The sequence below is a fragment of the Aedes albopictus genome, chromosome 2, assembly GCF_035046485.1.
Source record: "Aedes albopictus strain Foshan chromosome 2, AalbF5, whole genome shotgun sequence".
Taxonomy (NCBI): domain Eukaryota; kingdom Metazoa; phylum Arthropoda; class Insecta; order Diptera; family Culicidae; genus Aedes; species Aedes albopictus.
Window position 1 is genome coordinate 128,232,543 of NC_085137.1, and position 27,799 is coordinate 128,260,341.

At 41.0% G+C, this 27,799-nt stretch overlaps 2 protein-coding genes across 2 annotated transcripts; both read left to right on the plus strand.

Annotated features, from left to right (window-relative positions):
• Positions 1-11,598: 11,598 nt before the first annotated feature.
• On the plus strand, positions 11,599-13,504 carry LOC109417725 (DNA polymerase delta subunit 3). Its single transcript, XM_019691835.3, has 4 exons — positions 11,599-11,812; positions 11,878-12,167; positions 12,225-13,102; positions 13,161-13,504. The coding sequence occupies exons 1-4, from the start codon at positions 11,744-11,746 to the stop codon at positions 13,391-13,393; spliced, it is 1,470 nt and encodes a 489-aa protein (XP_019547380.3). The 5' UTR covers positions 11,599-11,743; the 3' UTR covers positions 13,394-13,504.
• A 10,148-nt stretch (positions 13,505-23,652) lies between these two features.
• LOC134286199 (uncharacterized protein K02A2.6-like) lies at positions 23,653-26,458 on the plus strand. The gene is made up of 4 exons (XM_062847778.1): positions 23,653-24,269; positions 24,810-25,095; positions 25,176-25,511; positions 25,574-26,458. The coding sequence occupies exons 1-4, from the start codon at positions 23,653-23,655 to the stop codon at positions 26,456-26,458; spliced, it is 2,124 nt and encodes a 707-aa protein (XP_062703762.1).
• The last annotated feature ends 1,341 nt before the right edge of the window (positions 26,459-27,799 follow it).

Sequence of the window (27,799 nt, forward strand, 5' to 3'; positions counted from 1 at the left end):
ATGCGAATTGGTTCGATGGTGCCGAAAAGTGACACATAGAGGCGTTGCTTGCAGATCAGGAGTTTCCCTGGGAGTTTCTCATGTCGTTTTCGCACAGACAAACAGACATATTTCAGACTATAGATAGTAGAGTAAACATAGATCCGTGATGATGAATCCGTTGTATCCAAACGAACTGTCAAAATCTGTATCCAAACGAGCATGACGTCACGATTTGGACAACATCGATGGAACGCATGACGTCATATTCAATCGTCGCACTTTTGAAAATTACTACTTACACGCTTAAAACATTTTAGTCAGCGGTGTCCGCGGATCTATGTTTACTCTACTATCTATTATGCTTTTGGTCGAAATACGAAGTGACCGAACGTGCGAAAATTGATTTTTAACCTACTTAGAAATGTCGCAACTCAATTTGGATTAGTGCATATTGATGCTCTTAATTACACTGACAAAATTCCAATATTTTTTTATATGTGCCAAAACACAACATTTTAAAAGCACAATACAAATTAATATCATAATATAACGTCATAACACATATGATGATTGCTTTTATGATTTATGTGTGAAGACCACATAGTAAAAATCTATAGAGTTTCACACATAAATAATATATAGGAAATGAACTCATGAACAACAACGATGACGGCGGCAACATCAGAAGCAGCTCGGAGTCTTGCTCGGAACTACCATGGCAGTGAAAAACGGTTTGAGAAGTTTCCCGATTTGTTCCAAGTGGTGTTGGCGATTACAAATAAAGGTAAAATGGTAATTTGATTATTGATATGATCAATCTTGCGATATTTAATTCGAAATGTTATTTTACAGCACCCAAACATGATCGACATTAGGCTTTCTCCATAATGATTTCCATCATATCGTTGCGGATTGGTCCAAACGATGGATTCGTCGAATATGGCTGCATTGGAACCATCCGCGGATGCTTGATCTGAAGTTTCCAGGAATGGCAGCAGTGAAAATCCAATCGGATGCGGCTTCCACTAATTCAGCTGCCATTGGCGCTGCGGACCAGGCAACAACTCGTGATTTGAAAAGCTTATTGTCCGTCGGTTAACTTTCGGATGGTGTGTATGATGACGAGATTGGGGGAGATAACGGATCAGGATCTGGATCAGGACGAAATTACGGACGGAATCATGCTGTCAATGGGCCCGGCGGTGGTGGAAATGCTATCAAATGGGGAAGATCATCGATGGATATGCGTCGTTCTGCAGATGGGAATGAATTAGTGACCCGGAAGACAAATTACGTAATCGGAAGCAAGGCACGGCGTATTTGAAGCTTGATTAAAAGTGTTATTTTTTTCTCGAGATTTATAGCAATAGCTACTACCGACGGTCCGCACTTCATGTAGAATCTTCTTTAAATAAATATACAATATTATCAATAATATGTCTATAGTTATTTTATCAATTTATCAATACAGCAAAGGGAACTAACCTCCAATTATAAAACAAAAAAGAAGCAGTAAAAATAATTGGAAACACTAATGAAAACTATGTACGATGGGATCATAACATTCATATTTGATCATTCTGTCATTTATATATTCGACACATAATTTTAATAACGGCGAAGTTCATCCTCGTATATGTGTCATACAAATAATGTTTATATTTAGTTTCTAATTGCAAAAATCTATATCAGGTGACACATAAACCCAATATGGAAAATTCTCTCAGTGTAGCTTAATGATGCGCAACAGAAAAAATAGATTCAAATTTACTTCGCAGCTGCAACTTCGCATGTGCTTCTAGCGACGACTTCGATTTGGTGGTGCGACGATAATATATTGCAGACTACATCCCACATTGGTCTATCACACTTTTTATGGTACGCCTAAAAAGTGTGATAAAAGTGCACATTTGCCTCGGATCATCTCGACGTCTTCGGGGCACTTATTCCTCCATTTATAAGGAATAAGTGCACCGAAGACCTCAATGGGGCACGTTCGGTGTAGTACTAGATTTGTAGTAATGAGCTGAATTTTTGTATGGTGAGTTGGTCAGTTCTCTGTTTCTGCAATAAAATGGTACAAAAAGCGTGGGTATTATGATTCCTTGCCTAATTTGATGCTGTTTGAGCAAAACTTTGGATAACTATGTTGTTTATGTTGCAAGAAATGGAGAAATCAACAACACTGTTGTCCAAAGTTTTGCTCAAACAGCATCAAATTAGGCAAGGAATCATAATACCCACGCTTTTTGCACCATTTTATTGCAGAAACGGAGAATTGACCTTCTCACCATACTAAAATTCAGCTCATTACTACAAATCTAGTACTTCACCGATCTGTCCTATTCGATCCGACGTATCCCTGCGCTGTAATCACACTTTGAAGGTGTGTGCACACTATTGTGTCAGTCCAATTTGGGGTGCAGTCAGCAATATTACTTAGAAGAAAATTGCTTCAAAAACATCGTTTGGCATCTTACTAGCACCCTCTATAATACTCAATCCGAAGCATTCATTCATCCATCATCCATTCATCCATCCATTCATAAAACATGAATGAAGGTTCATGATTGAGCAAGATTGAGTAATTTTATGTAAACATTGATCGACGTCGCGTTCATTTCTCTGCAAAATTGAGACACAGCAGCACCACCATGACACATGCGAGCACAGTCCGAACCACACCATATTTTCGAAATGACCGTTAAATATCGTGCGATGATTCCGATTTCAGTAGTATGTCTGTTTGTCTGTGGTTTTCGTTTTTGCGGTGGTGCTGAAATTAGTCTGGTGCTACAGCGATGTAACACTTTTGCACCGAAAGTGATCGTGAGCCTAGATCGAGAAAAAGGTGCTCTTTCGTTTAAAAATATAAAATCATTGAATTTTTCTAAATTTAAAAACCCAATTCGAAATCAAAAGTTTCATAATTTTTGGTGCAGTACAAGATCGCGAATGGAAAATATTAAACTTTGAACACGAAAACCAAATTGGAATAATGGTGGATTGATCATGTTTACCATTTCCAAACAGCGTCGCGACGGCGTGTTTGACAATCGCGCTGAGAGAGGTGGTTGCAAGAAAATTAAACGCTCGTGCGTGTTTACAAGCTGTGTGCCAGGAGTGTGTAGCCCAACTAACAATCACTCATTTAACAGGCACCATTATGACGAATTAATTCAGCATAATGTTGAATAACATTTGAATTATTTTCACGTACAACCTATGTTCGGGTTTTGTTCACACAAATTTGGAGAAGTTATAAAGCATCATGTTGTGCACCAACTTAATTTTTTGTTGTTCAAAGCGTTTTACAAATGTACAAGAAAGTTGTTATTCAGCTTTGGCAAAAATGACTGAAAATAAATAAAATGCAAAAATGTTGAATCACTCACGAGAGTAATTATTTGCACTCATGTTGAGAACACCTATTATGAAATAAGAATTACATATAAAATTATCTAAATCCGGATTAGAACTCGAGACCTGTCGATTGCCAGCCGCATGCCTTCCTATCTGCGCCATCCTAGAGATGGTGAGATTCAGCACCCAAAGCAAAACATAATCTTCCCATGACCTAATAATGATCACTCCTGAACTTGTGTTCAGCAGTGGTGAATTAGCACAGCACGTGCTAATCAACTGAACTACGCCTTATACTTCAACAGCTGTTCAGCCCAAAACACGTGTTTTCCATTCTGATTTCGCTGTCAGTATTTTTATCGCACGGTGAGAAAACTTGTATCGAATGTGGCCAAAAAGTGTTGGTCCTTATTGAAGATATTGTTTCCAGACGAAGTAATTGCAATATGAATATGTTTTTATTTTTATTATTAAATACCGATCTTTAAAAATGTATGACAATATGTGGACGTGGTGCATTTACAGCATCTGTTCAGGTAATCTACTCATGCTCAGTCGAAGATCCGTCAAGCATTTTTTTTATTTATGCTTTTGTCATGGAATTTTGATATTATGTTCAATAAATAGTGCATAAGGATGTTTAGGGATACTTGAAATTTGTCGATTTCTGAATGATGTTTGATTATCTAGGTGACTGTGGGAACAATATTCAGCACTGAAATCGCATCGATCCAAGCGTCTCGTACAATCGAACTGCTGCGGAAGATAACAAAATATAATAATCAAGGTACAAGATATCTTGTTTCATACTAATAATAATAAATAATGGCCTCATTTTTACGTTGATTACGTCTCTTGGTACTTAATGTTAAACTACATAATTCTATTCTGTTTTATTTTATGAGATTCGTTTGAAATTTTGGTTCTTTAACCCTTTGCGCGCTATTGTAAAAAGTACAACAGTACCAAAAATCATCGCTCGTCGTATACATCGTGAGCGCGGTCCAGTTTCGGTTGCTTGATGGCGCGCGTCCTGAAAGGTTAATAACTTGGTTATCTAAACAGTTTTAGCCATGATTTATCCCATAATCCGAGCAAAGTTCCGAGTCAAACTATGACGGGCTGAAAGCGTTTATTTGACAAGTGAAAAGCACATTGTTCAGGAGCATATGCTTATCGATACATCAGCTTAATAAGATGCAGACAAATGTTTTGTTAAACTCTTTTGTTAAAGAATTAATGCTTGTCGAATAAATTTCTTGTTAAACTTTTGAAACGTGTTTTAATCTATCATTGTTGATACCGATGAGGAAAGTCGAACATAGACTATTTTCTCAATTGAAAAATCATTTAAACAGTTACGTGTTGAGCATAATTTTAGTTCAGCTATCATTACCATTATTAAGCAACAATTCAGCAAGCTTGCTTGTTTGTGACTTGCAATAGGCTCCTAAAGGCCTATCTCAATTATTGCATAATTCGATCAAGCATCGATTAAAACGACATTGTGGTGTCCGAGCACTCTTTTTCGGCTGATCCGCCATCAGCCGATTTTTTTTTCCACTGCCTTCACCACAAACCAACACGGACGTCCGTCCGTCACAACAACGTTCACTAAACTGAAGTACATCTAAATTTCCATCCAGCACATGCTTACGCATGATTGACGTTTCTGTTACATCTCGCACGCAAGGTGTCAAGTTAGCGTTAGCGTTTCGAGAGCACGTTCACAAGCATTCATTCGTGCACGCTAAAATAATGATAATCGCACACGGTATGATAAGACTTTCAAATTGTCCAAACTCTCAAAATATACAACTCATAAGCTGACACCTCTGGCTACTACATCCGCCTTCTTCTCCACTCTTGTCCTGAATAAAAAAAATTCTCATCACATCGTCTGTTTGTCTGTGATCATCATCACATCGTCTGTTTGTCTGTGATCATCATCACATCATCTGTTTGTCTGTGATCATCATCACATCGTCTATTTGTCTGTGATCATCATCACATCATCTGTTTGTCCATGATCATCGTCATCATCTGTTTGTATGTGATTATCATCACGTGATCATTATCACATCGTATGTTTTTGATCATCATCACATCATCTGTTTGTCTGTGATCATCATCACATCGTCTGTTTGTCTGTGACCATCATCACATCATTTGTTTGTTTGTGATCATCACATCGTCTGTTTGTCTGTGATCATCATCACATTGTCTGTTTGTCTGTGATCATCATCACATTGTCTGTTTGACTGTGATCATCATCACATCATCTGTTTGTCTGTGATCATTATCACATTGTCTGTTTGTCTGTGATCATCATCACATTGTTTGTCTGTGATCATCATCACATCGTCTGTTTGTCTGTGATTTCATCACATCATCTGTTTGTCTGTGATCATCATCACATCATCTGTTTGTCTGTGATCATCATCACATCGTCTGTTTGTCTGTGATCATCATCGCATTGTCTGTTTGTCTGTGATTATCGTCATCATCTGTTTGTCTGTGATCATCGTCATAGTCTGTTTGTCTGTGATCATTATCACATCATCTGTGTTTGATCATCATCACATCATCTGTTTGTCTGTGATCATCATCACATTGTCTGTTTTTCTGTGATCATCATCACATTGTCTGTTTGTCTGTGATCATCATCACATCATCTGTTTGTCTGTGATCATCATCACATCGTCTGTTTGTCTGTGATCATCATCACATTGTCTGTTTGTCTGTGATCACCATCACATCGTCTGTTTGTCTGTGATCATCATCACATCGTCTGTTTGTCTGTGATTATCATCATATCGTCTGTTTGTCTGTGATCATCATCACATCGTCTGTTTGTCTATGCTCATCATCAGATTGTCTGTTTGTCTGTGATCATCACCACATCGTCTGTTTGTCTGTGATCATCATCACATCGTCTGTTTGTCTGTGATTATCATCATATCGTCTGTTTGTCTGTGATCATCATCACATCGTCTGTTTGTCTGTGATTATCATCATATCGTCTGTTTGTCTGTGATCATCATCACATCGTCTGTTTGTCTATGCTCATCATCAGATTGTCTGTTTGTCTGTGATCATCATCACATTGTCTGTTTGTCTGCGATCATCATCACATCATCTGTTTGTCTGTGATCATCATCACATCGTCTGTTTGTCTGTGATCATCATCACATTGTCTGTTTGTCTGTGATCACCATCACATCATCTGTTTGTCTGTGATCATCATCACATCATCTGTTTGTCTGTAACCATCATCACATCGTCTGTTTGTCTGTGATCATCATCACATCGTCTATTTGTCTGTGATCATCATCACATTGTCTGTTTGTCTGTGATCACCATCACATCCTCTGTTTGTCTGTGATCATCATCACATCATCTGTTTGTCTGTAATCATCATCACATCGTCTGTTTGTCTGTGATCATCATCACATCGTCTGTTTGTCTGCGATCATCATCACATTGTCTGTTTGTCTGTGATCATCATCACATCGTCTGTTTGTCTGTGATCATCATCACATTGTCTGTTTGTCTGTGATCATCATCACATCATCTGTTTGTCTGTGATCATCATCACATCGTCTGTTTGTCTCTGATCATCATCACATCATCTGTTTGTCTGTGATCATCATCACATCGTCTGTTTGTCTGTGATCATCATAACATCGACTGTTTGTCTGTGATCATCATCACATTGTCTGTTTGTCTGTGATCATCATCACATCACCTGTTTGTCTGTGATCATCATCACATCATCTGTTTGTCTGTGATCATCATCACATTGTCTGTTTGTCTGTGATCATCATCACATTGTCTGTTTGTCTGTGATCATCATCACATCGTCTGTTTGTCTGTGATCATCATCACATTGTCTGTTTGTCTGTGATCATCATCACATCATCTGTTTGTCTGTGATCATCATCACATCGTCTGTTTGTCTGTGATCATCATCACATCATCTGTTTGTCTGTGATCATCATCACATCGTCTGTTTGTCTGTGATCATCATCACATCGACTGTTTGTCTGTGATCATCATCACATTGTCTGTTTGTCTGTGATCATCATCACATCACCTGTTTGTCTGTGATCATCATCACATCATCTGTTTGTCTGTGATCATCATCACATTGTCTGTTTGTCTGTGATCATCATCACATCATCTGTTTGTCTGTGATCATCATCACATTATCTGTTTGTCTGTGATCTCCCGGTCTACTCCATTGCCGTTTTGGCAGGAAGTCCTCCTCTCCTCTTCTTGGCGTAACGTCCTCACTGGGACAAAGCCTGCTTCTCAGCTTAGTGTTCAATGAGCACTTCCACAGTTTTTAACTGAGAGCTTCCTCTGCCAATGACCATTTTGCATGTGTATATCGTGTGGCAGGCACGAAGATACTCTATGCCCAAGGAAGTCAAGGAAATTTCCTTTACGAAAAGATCCTGGACCGACCGGGAATCGAACCCGTCACCCTCAGCATGGTCATGCTGAATACCCGTGCGTTTACCGCCTCGGCTATATGGGCCCCTGGGCAGGAAGTCTTACGGGGGAATCTGTTATTCCACGTTCCGGCCTACTCTGCTGCTGTTCAGGCAGGGAGTCTTACCGGGGGATTCGTTTTCAACTTCCGGCCTACTCCACTACTTTTCAGGCAGGGAGTCTTACCGGAGGATCCGTTTTTCACCTTCCGGCCTACTCCACTGCTTTTCAGGCGGGAGTCTTACCGGGGGATCCTTTTTTTTTTCTTCCGGCCTACTCTGCTGCTGCTGAGGCAGGGAGTCTTTCCGGGGGATCTTTTTTTTTCCTTCCGGCCTACTCTGCTGTTGATCAGGCAGGGAGTCTTACCGGGGGATCCGTTTTTCTCCTTCCGGCCTACTCCACTGCTTTTCAGGCAGGGAGTCTTACCGGAGGATCCGTTTTTCCAAACCAACTTAAATATTCCATTGTTACAGCCTTCCCGTGAGAGCGCAATGTTTCCACACCAGCTGCGCCATTGTGGTGTCCGAGCATTCTTTTTCGGCTGATCCGCCATCAGCCGATTTTTTTTCCACTGCCTTCACCACAAACCAACACGGACGTCCGTCCGTCACAACAACGTTCACTAAACTGAAGTACATCTAAATTTCCATCCAGCACATGCTTACGCATGATTGACGTTTCTGTTACATCTCGCACGCAAGGTGTCAAGTTAGCGTTAGCGTTTCGAGAGCACGTTCACAAGCATTCATTCGTGCACGCTAAAATAATGATAATCGCACACGGTATGATAAGACTTTCAAATTGTCCAAACTCTCAAAATATACAACTCATAAGCTGACACCTCTGGCTACTACAGACATGTTTACTCATTTTTTAAGTATTCCTATTAGGTAAAGCCCATAAAATATATTCTCAAAAATTTTAAAAAATTTAGCAACACTCCTTGTTTAGCACTCAATTTTGGGTAAATTTTGTTTACCGTGTATGTCACACAGGAACATTTCAATAATAAATTTTGAAAACGACGTATAATCAATGCTACATCATTGATTATACGTCGTTTTCAAAATTTGTTACTGATTTGTTGTCAACCTGGTTGTCAAAAGTGAGCCAATGTAATGTCTTTTGCAACCCGCCGTTTCACTTTCATTACGTCAAGGTTGACTTCGTATGTCAAACAAGACCTGCTCACCGTTATTTTATTTTCGAGCTTATTAACTATTCTGTCATTGTTTAAGTTTGGAAAAATTACCATTGAGATCAGAAAAGCATGCTCCTTTGATTTATGCAGAAGAAACGGGAAAATATTTTTAATTTTAGGACCCTATTGTTAGTTGGGAGGTGTGTGTTAGCTAGCTTGAAAAATAAAACCGTTTCTATTCGCACCACCTAGCTTTTTACAATATATCCAGCTTACCCATATATGAGTAAAGTGCCCTTACCCATAAAATGAGGTTGTGCACTTTTCGGCGATTATGGGTAAACTTTACCTATATTTGGGTAAACTGACCTTAGCGTGTATGGGAAATTAACCGATCACAGCGCCACGATGTTGCCGATTTCAAATGGCCGTTAAATTCCTTACACAGCTTCGGAACTGGACTTGGATGTCTGTTCTCTGTGCCTAGTGCCTCTACAATTAGGGGTCACTCCAGATGCATCTGTGGTAGTGATCAGAGAAGTTGTTAATAAAGAGAAACGCGAAGACTGAAACCAAAAGTTCCAATTGAACCGTCAAACGCGGTTCCAATTGAGCAAATTCAAGGGTTTAGAACAACAGAGAACAACATGGTAAACAAAACTCAACATGAGAGTGTGTTAGTGAAAACCGTGACGTCACTTATTTGCTTGATGTCTTTTGGACAGTTCAAACTAACACGCACGCTAGAATATATTTTTGTTTACCTAAAAAACTTATTGTTATTGGGAGGGATGTAAATAAACATAACCAAAATCCTCTCCGCGTTTCTCTATAAACATCTTCTCTGGTAGTGATTTGTGTTTAAATGCGCTGTGTTAAGACTTTCTAGCGTAACATTTGAAAAGGGCCTATCTGCAAAACGTAAACATTGAGAAAATCGCATGAGAAGGTTACCTCCCAAATTAGTTAATCCTATTTAAAAACGAAAGACTTTTTTAGGTGTTTTATTCCATCTATTGACACATATGGGAATCTACTTTATGGTTCATTGCATTATTTTCATCATACTATAGCAAAAATTCCATAAATAATGTATTTTGAACATGAACAGCAGATAGGCCCTTTTACAATCTTAAAATCAGATAGGCCCTTTCAGTTAGGCCCTTTTATCGTTGGCAATTTCAGTTAGGCCCTTTTATTTTTTCCTTATTTTTAGCAAATTTTAATTATTTTGGATTATTATTATCGATAATTTAAGGAAAGTTAAAGAGCTACTCCAAATTATTGGAAAACATGAAAAATAACTCAAATTTACAAAAGAGCCTATCTGATTTGAAGGGAAAGTTTCAGTTAGGCCCTTTTATTATTTCTTAATTTTAGCTAGTTTGAAATATTTTGGATTTATTTTCATCTATAATTCAAGGAAAGTTAAAAAACTACTAAAAATTATTGTAAAATATGAAAAATAATCAAAAATTACAAAAGGGCCTATCTGATTTGAAAGGTAATTTTCAGTTAGGCCCTTTTGAATGCAGTTAGACCCTAAAAGATTATTCAATTTCAAATAGGCCCTTTTAAAATTTGTTTAAAATAAGCTATTTTACGAGACGTGCTACCGATGGGCCGCTCATTGTTATTGTTTACATTTGATGTTTTTGTTTTCACGAAAAGTAGCATAACATGTGGTGAGCGCCAATCAGATTTTTGCTGACAGAAATGTTTTGATTTCTAATGTGGCATGTATCAATCCTCCGAGGTGCATGATATCACTAGCAGATAAAAAAAAACCTCCCCACGGTCTACGGATACAGTAGACGTTCGGTCGGTGCAAACGGTTTAACTGCAACGCTTATTAACTGCAAGTCCGGTAAGTGCAACAAATTTGCAGTTATCGCACCGCCAAACGTCAAAATGGTGCGCCATGTTAGCCCTAATGAACAGTCGAGTGAATTTTTCGTTCATTTTACGTCAATTAATGGCTTGTTGACACTGTCAGGCGTTGCAGTTATCGGATTTTCGTTCGCTAAGTGAAACGTAAACATGTTGCAGTTATCGAACGTCTACTGTATTGATTATAGTGGGCGGATTGACGCATTTTTACAGATGAATGAACCCCGTTTATTTGATGGGCCTGTGTCACATGATATGCTAGCGAAAATGTAAATAAATAGGCCCAGCGGTTGGACTTCAAAACTGGAAAACATTCAAAAAACAGCTGATTTGAAACGTCCCATAAAATGCCTTATACGGTTAAAATAGCTCTTTTCACATTGATTAAGGTGTTATGGGATAGCTTAGGTATATATTGATGGGAATAGTGAAAAATCGGGTTTGTTTACATTTTGCAGATAGGCCCTTTTCAAATGTTACGCTAGATTTGTAAAAACTTTGTTAACATCTTTTGTTTTCTCGTATAAGCTTTCATTAGGTGAGACTTATTTTTGGACAACTCAATGAGGTTAACTTAAATAAAAATTCCTACCTTTTCATTTGTCCTCCATCGATATATTCATATCTTGGGATTTCATCAGCATCCTACCCCTCGAAGTCTCGCTTGCGCGCGCCAAGAAACGTCTTCCACAAACAAACATGCAAGCTGTCAAACAACGGTGCTTAATTTTAGGCGACTGGTGTTGTGATTTTCGTTCAATTTTGCGCGCAGTTTCCGTGAAAATTCGTGAAAAATAATCTGTAGCCAAAGAATTCAACCTTTTGGCCAGATCCCGCTAAGTGTCCGCCACCGCCTGAACCCGTTGCATAATGGATGCCACCCTTGAAAAGTCTTGCCTCGAGGAAATCAGCCACACCGTTCTGGATGATCAGCAGAAGGTGAGTCTCTCCTGAAAAGTTACCCAAACAATTTCATACACATTCAATTCTGGAATTTCCGACAGATTTCAGTACGCTCCATTTCGAACAATTACGGTTTGAACTTTCTGGATGCTGTGAAGGTACTCCAACAATGGATAGACAAAAACGGCGCCAAGGCCAATCTGCTCAAGGAGTTCATCGTCCGGGGAATCGATGCCAAACGGGGCGGTGCGTTCATTACGGTGGCAAATGAGAAAAAGCTCAAATCGATCCAGGACAAGGCCAGTCAGGTTTCGAGCGTTTTGTACGCCGTCGAGGTCCAATCGGAATCATCCCGGTCGTTGAATATTCCACAGGAACAGGAGTTCAAGGTGTAAGTAGAATTTGGCTCTAGTTTTCAACAAGATTCTTATCATTTGCTCCATCGTAGGATCAATTTGCCTCTCAAATCGGATAAACGAGATGTTAAGGTTTTCATTCCGGTTGAGCCAACTCCTTCTGCGAGTGCCAAGCAGGAATCGAAACCGAAGGCCAATTCCATGTTTGCAGCCAGCGGTGCCTCAAAACCGAAAGCGGAAGCGCCAAAACCGACGCCAGTTCCGGTCAAGGAGGAGAAGCACAGTCCTCCTGCCAAGCAAGAAGTTACCAAGACTTCTCCCCCACAGAAATCACCGTCCAAGGGGTCGCCTAGCAAGAAGAAGGACGCCAAGAAACCCGTTAGTGGGAAGGCATCAATTGCTTCGTTCTTTTCCAACAAACCAGCTGCTTCTAAGCCAGCGGCTTCCACTCCGGCTAGTTCGTCAACTTCCGCCCCCGATGTGAAGGAGGAAAATACGTCCCCCAAGGAAGAACAAGCTCCCAAGGAAAAGACCAAAATCGCCAATGGAAAGCACGAAGACACGCCCCGGTGGAAGCGGATGATTTCGGACGAATCCGACGGGGACGATGTGGTTCCGAGTACGCCGCAGGAGAAGAAGGAACCCAGAAAGCGAGCCGGGAAGAAAACGATGGCCGCCAAGAAGGGAACGGATACGAAAGGAAATCCTAGCAAACGGTCCCGGATATTGCAGGTGGAGGATTCCAGCGAGGAGGAGGAAGATGAGGATCGGAACATGCGTGAACCGGAGGAAAAGATGATCAATTTCGATACCGACGAAGGAGAAGCGGAGGATGTTAAAATGGAAGAGAAAAAGCAGCTCACTCCGGAGAAACCGGTCGAGAACGATTCCAACAGTTTGAACCGGAAGGGACGGGCGAAGGTGAAGAAACAGGTTACTCGGAATTTCATGGACGAGGAAGGTTATATGAGTGAGTTGAAAGATTTGCTGTTGCTTAGAGGAACTTCCTAATTTGATTTTTATTCTAGCAACCATCAAGGAATACGTCATGGTGTCCGCGTCGGAAGATGAAGAAGGCGGCGAAGAAGTTCCGGCTAAAAATTCGTCAGACGAGAAGAAGACAACCAACGCAAAGGAACCCACAACGAATAGTAAGGCCAAGGCGGATTCCAAAGCAGCTGGGAAGAAAGCGGAGAAAGTGACGCCGCCAGCCCCCAAAACGAAGCAGGGTTCGATAATGAGTTTCTTCTCTAAGAAGTAGCAGAAGTAGCAAAGGTATGTTCAGTCTCAGTGTTGAAAGTAATTATTCCTGTTTATCTATCCATCTATCGTTTAGCTTATCAACCGAATTATAGTTCGTTGTTCATTAATATGGCATAGTTTCCTTACCAGAGAAATCCATTTATTTAAATTTAAGATGTAATCATTGTAAATTTACGCAAAACGGCGAGTCAAAAAGGAGAGCGTCCAACATAGCTCTTGCCCTCACAAGTTCGTACTTCCACGGGTCAATTGGTGCCAAAGACCGCCAGCTAAGAGTTGTGTGCTTAACCCTCTAATGGATACCTGGGGTCCATTGGACCCCAGAGCCAATTTGAAGTGGTCACAAAAAAGTTTGGATTGGCACATCGGTCCCGTTTTCACAGTACCTTCAAACTACACCACGATGAGTTATTTGTGCAAAAATAACAAATAATTCATGGCGTACTATAGATTATTTTTTATGTCAAAGTTGAACCGGGCGATTTTGGTCCCCTGGGGTCCATTGGACCCCACGACACGAATGATTATATCTTGTGATCGTCACTTCCAAGAATAATGCTGTCTTCGACAAAATTGTTCAATAGACCAAGAGCAATCTTGTGACGAACAAATTGAATTGGAATTAGCGCAGTAGGTGGCGCTATTGTTTATTCAAATTATGGATTGAAAGTTAAATTTAGCTTGAATATCTTGAGATTCGGAATGTATAGAAAGTTTGTGTCTTCTGCAAAAGTGTTCAATACATCAAGGATTATTTGGTAATGAAAATTATTTTAAAGTTTGTCTGCAAAATGGCGCTAATTAGTTCGTGTATGCCCAGCATCCTAGAATACCGAGTGGCAAGCGTCCTCAAATAAGTACGCTTCTTTTGAAGTGAATATCTTGAGAATAACACAATATAATTACATTCTGTTCACAATACCAATACTTTCAATTTGGTGGATGATTTACTTCAGCATTGACTCACCCGGATACCTCCAGGAATTCCTCCAAAAATTTCTGAAGGAACTCCTACCAGGATTCTTCCAGACATTAATACAGGGATCCTTTCAGTAATTCCTCCCGAGGTTCCTCTACGATTTCATCTGGGAAATCCACTTAAAAGCCCTCCGGAAATGACTCCCAAAACTACATCAGGAATTCCACCAGGGATTCAACTAGGAATTCGTAAAAGGATTCTTCCACAAATGCTTTCCGCGATTCCTCCAAGAATTCCTCCCAGAATTTCTTCAGGAATTTGTCTCCGAATCGCTCCCGGGGTTTCTTCAGAATTTCCTCCCGGGTTTCCTGCATGAGTTTTTCTAGGAAATCCACTTGAAATTCCTCCTGGGATTTCTTCAGGAATTCCTCCGGGGGTTGCTTCAGGAATTCCTCCTGGGATTTCTCCAGGAATTCTTACCGGTATTTTTCAACGAATTTCTCCCGGGATTCCTCCAAGAATTCTTCCTGGCATTCCTTCAGGAATTTTCCTCGGGATTCTTTCAGGAATTTCTAACGGGATTCTCCAGAAATTTCTCCCGGGATTCCCCTAGGAGTTGCTCTCGAGGTTCCTCTAGAAATTTCTTCCAGGATTCCTCCAGGAACTCCTCACGGGATTCCTCCAGGAATTTCTCTCCAGGAGTTCCTCCCGGTTACGGGAAGGAAACGTTGAAATTTACATTCCATTTTATTCGATTTTTCATGAAAATATATTTTGTACCACAGAGAACAGACATCCAAGCCTATAGAAAATTGTCTCGAAAGCTGTGCAAGGATTCATTTTTTTAGCGTTGACAACACTAGCGTCACTTATGCGGCAAGTTGCTACAATTAGTGGTGAGTACGCATATCTACATAAGTTTTATATTCACCACCGACAACAGCGTGGGAACATTGGGATAGCAGCGCCACCACGATGTTGCCACTTGTGTTGCCATTTCAAATGAACGTTTAATTCCTTACACCAGGGGTTCTCAAACTTTTCCACCTTGCGACCCACTTTTGATTTTAACAGAATTTCGCGACCCACCAGCATGTATTTTATAACATAAGTCATTTTTGAAAATTTGAACTGATTTTTTTAAATCATTTCCGTTGTGATATAAGTTAATTTGCATCAAACACTACAATTGAATAGTGTGATAAACTTAAGTTACGCAACAACTATTCTTAAAACATTTGAAGTTGTTTTAATTAGCTTTTTCTGTTTTCCCAAAAATGTCAAAATAATATTGACATGTCAAATCAATCAGTTTCAGTGAACTTGCTATCTCAAAAATTTTAGATAAGTTTGCAAATTTCTCAAACAAATTTGACCATTCTTTCTTCGTGCATTATTACAGTACTCCAAAGGTTTGAGGAATTCAGTCACTCATTTTCAAAAAATGCTTTGGAGGTATAGTAGCAACTTTATGCTTATGTAAAAATTTAAGAATTTTCTGTCGAATGAAGGTGCACTGCGTTGTGACTCAAAATCGTACATTTTGACGTGCATAAATTTCAATATTCATCAAATAGATACTGATTAAAATGCTACTTAATGTTTTCGCGAGTAGATATATACCGTAATCCGGGGTATCATTGATCAGCGGGGTAACATTGATCGGCTCGACCCACCACATGAAATGTTCAAACAAGCATTTTACATTGAATCAGCTTGTGCTATGGAATGGTATATCGTAATCTGCTATCATTTAGCTATTAAATGACATGCAATTTATGAAAATTGAATTTCATAAACATTGAATTGAATCGATTTTTCCATAACTGTGTTTCGTAGCGCAATGAGATACATTGACAAACATTCATGCTTGGCGTAAATAGTAGATACAATATGAGGTTCGAAATCACTGTATTACTTCAATATGATATCCTAGAGTTGGATTTAATAAACGAAACTTTTATGAAAATGCTATTTTTCAGTAAAATATACGATTTATTAAAAGTCGGCTATCAATTCCTTAAGCCATTGCCTACCTTTAGGCGTTATTCGTGGTTTGGAGGATCTTAATCCTAAAATAACTTAAAAAGTATATAATTTGTAAGAATTTGGACAACATATTCGAAATCAGCGACCCCGTATTTAGTAAGTAAGGGTATTTTCAACACAAATGAACATTGATCACTGACCTGATCAATGTTACCCCAAAGATTGTATAACATTTCGCGGTAAACCACTTCGCGGTAACCCATTTCGCGGTGTCCCATTTGGCGGTATTACATTTCGCGGTTTGTACCATTTTGCGGTACGTCATTTCGCGGTATGGACCATTTCGCGGATAATAAATTCGCGGTCGATACCATCTCGCGGTACTGTTGAGAATCACTGGATTAAATAGTATCGCCTTTCTGCATGCTCGCCGATAGCACTGTAATGTGCCTTCGGTCGATGCACAATCGCAGACATTAGAATAGAATTATTGTAACAGCTACGTATACCATTTCGCCGTTTTTTTCACAAAGGGCGTATATTTCAGAATTAATAACGAATCTAAACCTACATAGAAATATATAGGAATCTAAACCCATATCTCTTATTATTTATCATAACAAATGAACCAACAAGCATGGAATATAGAACATGTACTGTTTCCAAGCAATAGTTACCAATAACAGAGTTTCTGTAGGTAAAAACAACCAACTCAACTCACCCATCTGCTGCAAACGACATTTTTTGGTTTATGGCAACAACATTTCATTTCCAAACAATTAGTTTTTTAGTTTGAAATGAAATGAAAGAAGGTAAATTATTTGATGAAAAAGTTAACAGCTTGAATGATTTCAATGAACGTTTATCAAATGTTATTCAAAAGAACGGCTCATTTGTTAAAGAAGGGAAAATATACCAGTGAAATATTAGTAACCTAATTGCCAACAACTATGTGACCAGTATAACTAGAAAGAACAGCCTATGTTTAAAAGAAGGGAAAATGCCTGATGGAAACATTATCAGACTGATTGTGCCACCAATCGTTTCCAAAAGATATCTCGAAAGAACAGCCTATTTAATAAGAAGGAAGATTATGCTATTTGTAAAATATCCTTACATGTAAAAAAAACAAAAATTACTATACACATATAGACATAATTACCTATCTATAAAAAGTTATAGGGAAATGAATTTCCGTAAAGTTGGGCATTTCGGAAAATTATTTTTCGGGAAATGACGGACAACAGTAAATATTTGACATAGTAAATTAACCCTTCTGCGGCCTTGTTTATGTATCCATAGTGTAAAAGAGCAAATATGAAAAGTGCTGGTAAATGGCGTACGAGTTTTCTCTAAGAAAGCTAAAAAAATAATCAAGTTGTTGAAAAACAAAAAAACACCGCCGGAAGGAAAACCGCAAAACGGTAAACCGCGAAATGGTATAAACCGCGAAATGTCATACCGCGAAACAGTACACACCGCGAAATGGCTCACCGCGAAATGGGTCGCCGCGAAATGGTTTACCGCGAAATGTCGGACAACCTACCCCAAATCAACACAATCAAAAATTAGATTAAAAAATGTATTTAAACATGTTTTAAAGTTTTACAATACTTTTTCGAGTAGCTTAACACATACTCAGAGGGCCAGTACTTGTTTTAAAAATATAAAACATGTAACGTTTGCTTTAACAAGAGAATTATTCAAGAAAGATAGAAAATTCTGATCAATGTTACCCCGGTTCACGGTACTATTAATTCGGTGGTGGTTCACTGATTCTTCCAGAGAGAGTTTTTAAATTTCGAAACATGATTCGACATAAGTGAAGGGTGATCAGATCTTTATTAGAACATCGCACAAACTTTCGCGACCCACCGAAAATCAGCCCGCGACCCACCAGTGGGTCGCAACCCATAGTTTGAGAAACGCTGCCTTACACAGTTTTGAAACTGAGCTTGGATGTCTGATCTCTGTGCTGTGGAAGATTGTGTAGATTATGATCAAAGTGTAATTGTATATATTCCATAATCTGTAATATAGACACTATAGATTCCATATGCTTTCCAAGGTGCAGACAACTGTAAGGGGCCGTCCATAGATGAAGTGGCATTTCAGAGTGGTGGGGAGAGTCTCTGATTATGCTACGAGCCATGTATTAGGTATGGGAAAATAGGGGGAGAAGGGAGTCGTAAAAAAAAATGCTAAGCCATTTATGGATGGCTCCTAACCATGCAATCTGTCAATTCGTTCAGCCAAACGAGATTTACGGAACGATAACGACTGTGGGTTGTGTGACGTCATTTTCTATTAGTACACACTAAATTCACTATAAAACGCGTAATTGCGTACTTAATTCAAATATGTCTCCCCAAGTATGTAGATTCTATAGTGTCTATATTCGGTAGGTCCATGTCCTGCCAAATAACAGCTGTAGACACCATTTCTATAAATAATAAGCATCCCGCACCAGCGTCTCCCAATAGGAGAGTTCGTATCAAATGGCTCATCAACTGAACATTTTTGACCTACCCAACAACTAAGACACCATTTTTTTCTAAGAAATCAGGCTCCTGAGATATTATGAGATAAAAAATTTGCATGCTATCTAGCACTGCCTAGTGGTGGAATATCCAATCAAACGGTTCATAATCTATAAGTTCTTGACCAACTAAACAACTTTGCCGAAGACATCAACTATATAAGTAATCAAGATCCTGAAATATATGAGATTTAAATTTTAATAGTGTTACGTCTGTTTGTCTCTGATTCCTCTTGGGTTTATTCAAATATTACATATCGCAAAATTTGACAACTTAAGGGCTCCTCCCTTCTCCGTGCAACAACTTGTGTATGGAAAATTTTGAATGAAACGTAACCCAGCGCTAGACCACCTCCCACTCCTTTGCGTTACGTAATATTTGAATGACCCCTTTTGACCCGCTGGACATTATATGTCTACTCGTCTACAGCAGTGCGATTTACCCTATTGTTTCGGTGCGTCTTGTCCTTGTCCGCTTGTTTAGGTACGTTATATCCTGTAGATCGGGGGCATTTTTCAATGCTCACTAGCATCACCTAGCGGAAACTTCCCGAACTAAATTGTTCATCACTAGATAGGCCTTGACTTTCCTAACATCTTTGCTGAAAACATCACCCTTTCAAAAGTAACGATCACGAGATACGCGAGAATATATGTTGGGGTCCAATGGACCCCAGGGTCCCAAAACGGACCTTCATTTAAGGTATCCTCTTTAGGGTTAACTGGTAGTGCAGCCACTGTTGTCCTTCTGACTTCAGCTAGATTGAGAAGATACGTCCCAAGCGTCTCTGTGACACAAACAGCGTCTGTTCTGGCATCCAGCGACTGAGTATGAAATGCTCCTCCACCGGAAGCTATGCCTAATGTAGCAGACCCACAACGGTAGATAGTGGACCTTTAGCCAACAACCTACTGTCCTCAAAACCCAAAAACCGTAACAGAGACCGAAAATGAAAGATTACGACCTGATTTAACGGCAACGACTACGCGAAGCAACGTACAAGAATTGGAACTTGGAATGTTAAACTTGTGCGAAGGATAAACTATCGCAACTAGCCAGATCAAAGTAGCGCTATCAAGAACGCCTTTATCGTCACCGGCGAGAATAATTTGAGTGAGCTACGCACCCGAAGAAAGCAGTGGATCACAGATGATACCTGGTGGAGGATAGAGGAGCGAAGGAACACCAAAGCCGCGATAGAGCGAGCGAAAACACGAGGAGCCAAAGCCGTAGCCCTTCAGTGCTATTCGGCTCTCGAGAAGGAAGTGAAACGCTCATGAGACCGGACAAAAGAGCGTGGGCGGACTCCCTAGCCGACGAAGGCGAGAAACCCGCAAATGCCGGCGACATCCGTCTCCTGTACGATGTTTCACGTTACCTTAGTGGGACTAAGATGAATGCTACGATGTCCGTGAAAGACCTGTCTGGGTTATTTACCGATCCGGTTGATGCTGCAACGCTGGTTCAAGCATATTTGAAACCTTTTCCAAGTGTCGACCACGCCATCAACATCGCAGCATGATCCGCCAAGGGTTCGACGCATTACCTGTGTCAACACTGAAGCTCCATCATTGCAGGAGATAGAAACAACCATCCGTAGCATGACATCGAACAGGGCCCCAGGGGTCGATCGCATATCAGCTGAGATGCTCAAAGCTGACCCCGTAGTATCCGCACAACTACTGCATCAATTATTCTGCAACATATGGGAAACCGCGACATTTGCGACCGACTTGATGCAAGGCGTCTTAGTAAAGCAGGGTGTCTACTACCTGAAAAAACCTGGAAAACCGGGAATCCTCAGGGAATTTTATTTAACAGGGAAAAACCTGGAATACTCAGGGAATTTCTTGAGTACTCAGGGAAATTTTACTCCGATAAAAAAAACATTGGGTCGTATGAACCTGGTAGTAAAAATCCATATAGAAATTTCGCTACAAGGATTTTTTTTCCGGAAATTCCGTCAGAATTTCTTTCTGGAACTTCTTTAAAAATACTTCCTGGAATGTCTCCAAGGATTTCTTATAAAATTCCTTCCGCATTTTTGACGCTATTTTTCTTGGTATTCCTTTCTGATTTTTTTCCGGAAAGGTATACTTCCGGAATTCTTCCAGGATTCCTGAATTCCAACCGATTTCTACTGGTGTTTTTCACGGGGATGCTATTTCTTCTCAGAGTTCTGTGAGGTGTGTATTGTGCTTAACCTATGTGAGGTTCCTACCCCTCACGATCGCTAGCTGCATAGACAGCTGAGTCATTCAGTCGACAATGTTGGCAACACCACACAAGGAACGGCGACAGCGTCGACGGTCTCACTTCCGCGCCAGCAGGTCGATCGTCAGCCATTGTGCAGTGAAGTGTTCGGAGAGGTAAGTCGTGCGTTGGATTGCGGGAAAGCGTTGGGTGATTCCTGCTTGGGAATAGACTTAAGAAATGACCGATCGATTGATGTCATTTGTGGTAGGCAACAAATATACCCGAAGTGGGAACCTGGCAAATCACATTGGCGATCCTGCCAGGATTTTATTTTAGAATCTCTAATACAAAGCATGGAATCACCCGACGAATGGGGAAGGCAATGACATTAGAATGTTTCGACGGTTTGGCCAAGTTTGCATGGCGTGGTTCGTTTACGTGATTCTTTTTTTTGTCGATCGTTTTCCAAAGATAATGCATGGAAGTGGCAAAGCTAGTGAACTATCGGAACAGAGATCATAAGAATTGTTCAAGGGCGTGTCGGGACAACCGCCGGATTTGAAATAAAAGAGGGCGTGTCGGGACAACCGCCGGATTTGAAATAGAAGGGCGTGTCGGGACAACCGCCGGATTTGAAATAAAAAAGAGCGTGTCGGGACAACCGCCGGATACGAAATAGAAGGGCGTGTCGGGACAACAGCCAACATAGAGTTTGAAGGACGTATCAGGACTGCCAGAATTGAGAGAACGTCGAAACATTGCTAATTGTGGGCCGAAAAATAACAAGAGCAACCAATGTTCTGCAAGCGAGGCAATTAACGAATCATTTGTTTTCCCAGATAAGTTCTGACAACAAAACTGTTTCGAATGCAACATGTCGTCAGGGGGAAAATACGTTCGGATTCATCGCCTTTCAGGCGACCTAGAGGTTGACGAGGGTGATACGGACGTAATCGATTCATCGGCGGGAAAGTACGTTCGCATACCGCATTCTCGTGGTTCCGAATCGGAAGGAGATGACAATACAGATCATTACAACGTCGTGGTTGACCCGGATCAGGAGAACAAGGTGCTACGAGAAGAGGTGGCTGAACTGAAGCGTACTGTTGCTGAGTTGACATCTGGAATCAAGAAGCGCCAGGACGATAATCTCAGGAGCGACGACATCGATGAGAGCTGGAGTTGTCCCCGGAATTTGCCATCATCATCACAAGCGACGAGGAGCATCACTAACATCAGGTGGGACCAAATTAAGCCTTTTCCTAAAGGCCTCCCCGCGAATAAGATGTGGCAAGAGTGGACCAAGTACATCCAGAACTTTGAGATAGCTGCCTCCCTCTCTAACGCCTACGACCCAGCTCGCCGCTCTCAATTATTGTTCCTCTCCATGGGTGATGAACTACAGAGTATCGTACGCGCCGCCAGACTAAGACCCAACCTCAATGACGAGTATTGTTATACAACATTTGTCAAGAACATTGAAGGTCATCTGCGGTCCCTGACGGACACGGCGGCAGAGCATCAAGCGTTCACTTGTATGCAACAGGAGAAAGGTGAGTCCGTTGTCAATTTCCACGCCAGGTTGATGGAAAAAGTACGACTGTGTCAGTACAGCTCGGATGATCAGGAAAGATTCGTCCGAGCACAGCTGATCAAGGGTATGTCGAACCGCGAACTGGCCAGGGCTTCAAGAACATTCGGCTACGAGACGAATTTCATCGTTCAGTCGGCCATGAGAGATGAAGCATACCAGGGAGATGAAATACGTCGCGATAACGTGCAGGATCCAATGATAAGTCAAGTGCGCGGGCCAACATTCAAGAGTCGCTTCAACGGAAAGCGTCGTGGTGAAGATGGTGGAAATTTCGGCTCACGCGACAAACAACAACGCTTCAACCGCAGCTTCAACGATAACTTGCCCACTGGTCGTCGTCAGCGCTGTTCAAGATGCAACCGTTGGAGTCATTGGAATCGGCCATGTCCAGCGTCGAAGCAAAAATGCAACAGCTGTGGCGTTGTTGGCCACTTTGCTGCTGCCTGCAGGCAGAAACGAGTCAATGCTGTTCAAGATGCGCCGGTTCAACAGGAAGCCTTGCCGGAAACTAAAATGGAAGAGGTATAATAAGTTGATTTATTTGATGTGACTTGAAACTGATTAAATACATGAATTCGGATGTTAATGTGTTATTGTTGCTTCATTTCTAGATAAACACACTTTCTCTCGAGGATGTCCTTATTGACTGTCGTCTGGGTTATTCGAGTGTTGTTAAGTTCCTTGTTGATTCTGGAGCGGACGCTAACGTCATCGGAGGGACCGATTGGAGAAACCTGAAGAAGGATTACGAAAGCGGTCATGCGAAAATTACGCCTATTAAGAAGGATGTGGATAGCGGATTACGAGCATATGCCACGAGTGTTCCCATGAAAATTGATTTTGCTTTTCGAGCGAACATAGAAACAGTGGGGGGAAATATTTCAGTTGTAGCTGACTTCCTGGTTGTAGCCGAAGGAAAGCGATCACTTCTTGGCAGATCAACGGCAAGTGATTTAAAACTATTGTTCGTTGGTTCAATCAATAACTCCGAGGAGATGCAGAACGAATATTTTCCAAAAATGCCTGGCGTCAGTGTTAAGTTTAGTGTCGACCAATCAGTTCCTCCCACCAGGAACGCATACTACAACATTCCGGCCGCTTACCGTGACGCGGCTCGTCGTCGCTTAACAGAAATGGAGAATAGCGGAATCATCGAAAGGGTGACGACAGCTCCGAGTTGGATTAGCGGAATGTCTGCTGTACCAAAAGGAAAAAATGATTTCAGATTAGTTGTGAACATGCGGGCACCTAACCGAGCCATTATGCGTGAATACTTTCGTCTACCATTACTAGACGAAATGAAGGTCAAACTACACGGTGCGAAGTATTTTTCAAAACTGGATTTGAAAAGCGCCTATTACCACCTGGAGCTGAGTCCTGACTCGAGAGATTTAACGACGTTTTTGACAGAAGGCGGTATGTTCAGGTTTACACGTCTTATGTTCGGGGTGAACTGCGCTCCGGAGATATTTCAACGCGAAATGTCACGAATTCTGGAGCCAGTAGAAAACAAGATAGTGTACATTGATGACGTCTTGCTTTTCGCGGAAACTTTGGAAGAATTACATGAGACTGTTGCCGAGGTGCTGCGGATCTTTAAGGAGAACAACCTAACGTTGAACATTGACAAATGCGAGTATGACAAGACGAGGATTTCTTTCCTGGGGCACGAACTAGATCAGGACGGATTCCATATTGAAGAGGCAAAAATCTCTGCAATCCAAAAATTTCGACGTCCTACCACAGTATCGGAATTGCGTAGCTTCCTGGGGTTGGCCTCGTTCGTGAGTCCATATATTCGAAACTTCGCAAATATTTCAAATCCTCTTTGGTCAACTATTGGAACAAAAACCTGGAAATGGGGCGAAGAGCAAGAAAAATCGTTCCGCGCTTTGAAGGCCAAGATCATCAACTGCACTGCATCCTTGGGCTATTTTTCCGACCGAGATCGAACGGTCCTTTACACTGATGCATCGCCTTATGCATTGGGGGCCGTTCTTGTACAAGAATGCGAAGACAGAAGCCCGCGCATAATTAGTTTCGCATCTAAATCGTTGACGTCCACGGAAAGAAGCTATGCCCAAAACCAAAGAGAAGCTCTCGCCGCAGTTTGGGCTGTAGAGCACTTTTCATACTTTTTGCTTGGTCGACCATTTACTCTGCGAACCGATGCCAGCGGTATAGCGTTTATCTTCAATCGTACGCGGGAGGACACGAAAAGAGCTCTAACTAGGGCAGACGGTTGGGCATTGAGACTCAGCCCATATAGCTACACAGTGGAGTACATCAAAGGGCAGGACAACATTGCAGACCCATCGTCACGCTTATATCAAGGCCATGACGAAGCCTTCAACGAAGAGTTCAGCCCGTGGGAAGTTGCGAGTTTGGAAGCTAACACCGTTAGTTTTCTGACGGTAGACGAAATCAGAGAATATACTGCCAAAGACGAAACGTTGCAACAGGTAAGGCAAAGGAACCAAAAAAAAATGTATATATAAATATTAACAGATAGTAATAATATCAATGATAACGTGTATTCCAGGTTATTAAGGCGCTAACTTCGGGAAGTTGGGCAGACAACCTACGAAGGTATCATGCGATCTCGAACGATCTTCATTACCAAGAAGGTTTATTAACGAAGCTTGGGTGTGCCGTTATTCCTGGTGAACTCCGTCGAAAAACCCTGGAAGTCGCACATTCTGGCCATCCTTTGTCCGCCAAACTCAAAAGCATTCTTCGAGAACGCGTTTGGTGGCCAGGAATGACCAAAGATGCGGATGATTGGGTGAAATCCTGTAAAACGTGCGCTGTAAATGGAAAACCAGAAAAGCCCACTCCAATGCAGCGAGTTTTTGCTCCTAAAACCGCGTGGGAGACGGTAATTACACTTCTGTAAAGTTAAATTCTTATTCCTTTGTTTCTAAATTAATCCATCTACAGGTGGCTGTTGACTTCAACGGCCCATATGCGAAATATGGAGGAATTTCCATTCTCGTGGTCATAGATTACAGATCCAGATATGCTTTCGCAAGGCCTGTTAAATCTACTGGTTTTGAGCACACGAAGAAGGTTTTGGACGAAATTTTCGATGCAGAAGGCCTCCCAAAAGCCATTAAATCCGACAATGGGCCTCCGTTCAATGGCGAGGATTATAAGGAATACTGCACTGCACGAGGTATACAGATGATTTTCTCGACTCCGTTTTTCCCACAACAAAATGGTTTAGTAGAGAACTTCATGAAGGTCGTCAATAAGGCCATGTGTGCTGCATATTCCGGAAGTAACAATTATCAAGAAGAACTCCAAGCGGCAGTCCAAGCACATAACTCGGCTGCCCACTCTATCACGAAGATGCCACCGGAAGAGGTGTTACACGGCAGGAAGATACAACGAGGGTTACCTTTGTTGGAGCGTGGAAAAGCGGACGTTGATGAAAATTTGTTAAACTCAAGAGATGACAAAGCTAAAACTTATTCTAAACAACATGAAGATGCAAGACGTGGTGCAAAGCCTTGTAAAGTTCTTGTAAATGATACAGTTATACTTGAACGCCGAGCGAAGACCAAAGGCCAATCAAGATTCGACCCTAAGCGCTACACTGTGGTCGAAGAGAACAATGGAAGTTTGGTTTTGCGCGATGAGGACGGTGTTCTGGTTCGACGTCACGTGACCCAGACAAGGAAAGTCGATGAGTGGAGGAATCCTGAGCCGGAAGCAGCTGGAGATCTATCCAACCAAGGCCCCTCCTTGACGACGCGTCCAATTCGGGAACGTCGAGCTCCGCGCCACCTTGATAGCTACGTGCAGCCCGTCGAGAAGTTGTAGTTGAAATAAAGCAACAGGGAAAAACTATCCGGCTCATAAATGAACTAGAAAAGTCGATGTTCAAATAAATTAATTTTCACTTTGAACATTCCACGTCTTCTACTTACATTTTTTCCTTATTCTTGATTTTCCATGGCTCTTTAATTTCAAAAAGCATCAAATTTGATCCTGGATTGTTTTTTGCAGCGGAGCGTTCCAGGGGAAGTTGATTCCTAAAAGCTAGCATTCTTCGTTGTTTTCTTTGTGTTTCCCTCGGCTGTAGTAGGCACGTATGCATTCCAGGGAGAAGCGTATTATCCTGACACCAATCCTCAGTTTTTATTTCGCCAAAAGAAGGTCGTAGGTGATAATAATTTGCGTTGTGGAATCTTCTAGAAGCGGGCGGTATCAAAACAAAATTATGTACATCGGTGGAATGGATATTGACCAGCGGGGTAGCGCGAACGTCAACCACGAATAGATGAGCCGTAGTCCACATGAATTTGACATGTTTGGGAAATTGACACTTTTGGGCACTCTGACAGATTTGGGATGTGCACGACGTTTGCGAATTAGTCATTACCATACGTTGTTACTTAAGTAAAACGTGTAAAACTAGCAAAAGGTTATCAAAATTTTAGCGTGCAATCGTTCGAAATTACACGACAACGCGGAGATAGCAAATAAATCAGTGAGAAATTGTGTAATGCATAAATTTTTAGCACAAACAATTTTGAACGTGTTTTTGTTGTAAGCTACGGTGATTTTGCCTTTTGCTGGCCCCCTGATATTGACAGCTGACGAAGGAATGATATGGAAATGAAACAGCTTTGATTATTGACAGCTGTCAATATAACTGTGCCTCTGCAGCAGAATGAATTCATTTCGTTTTGTTTGCTGCAAGCGTACACACGGAAAAAAAACGCTAAATTGAGTATTTTATTTTTTAAACACGATAAATCATTATCGGAACCAAAAAAAAAACTTCCGAATTTAGTTTTTAGGGAGAACCGCGATATTCCATGAAATAACGTGGAAAGCATTATGGATGATTTATGGCAGTTTGTGGCTGGTAAGCAGTTTACCGTTGATAGTGGCAATAATAATAATAACCCACTGGTCAGTTGGTTTTCACCCAAAGGAGGTCTTGTTGGACACAAAAGTGGGTAAACTTAGAACGAGTGATGTAACGAAACGACAATAATGTTGATGATAATATTGATATTCACATGTTAGGACACCTGCTCCTGTCAAAATTGATTCATAAAATCAGCACGTAAAATGGACTAAAATCAAGACTAAAATTCAAAACTGACGTCTTCCACGGAAGTGTATGAGATGTGTTTATTTTTTACAATTGAT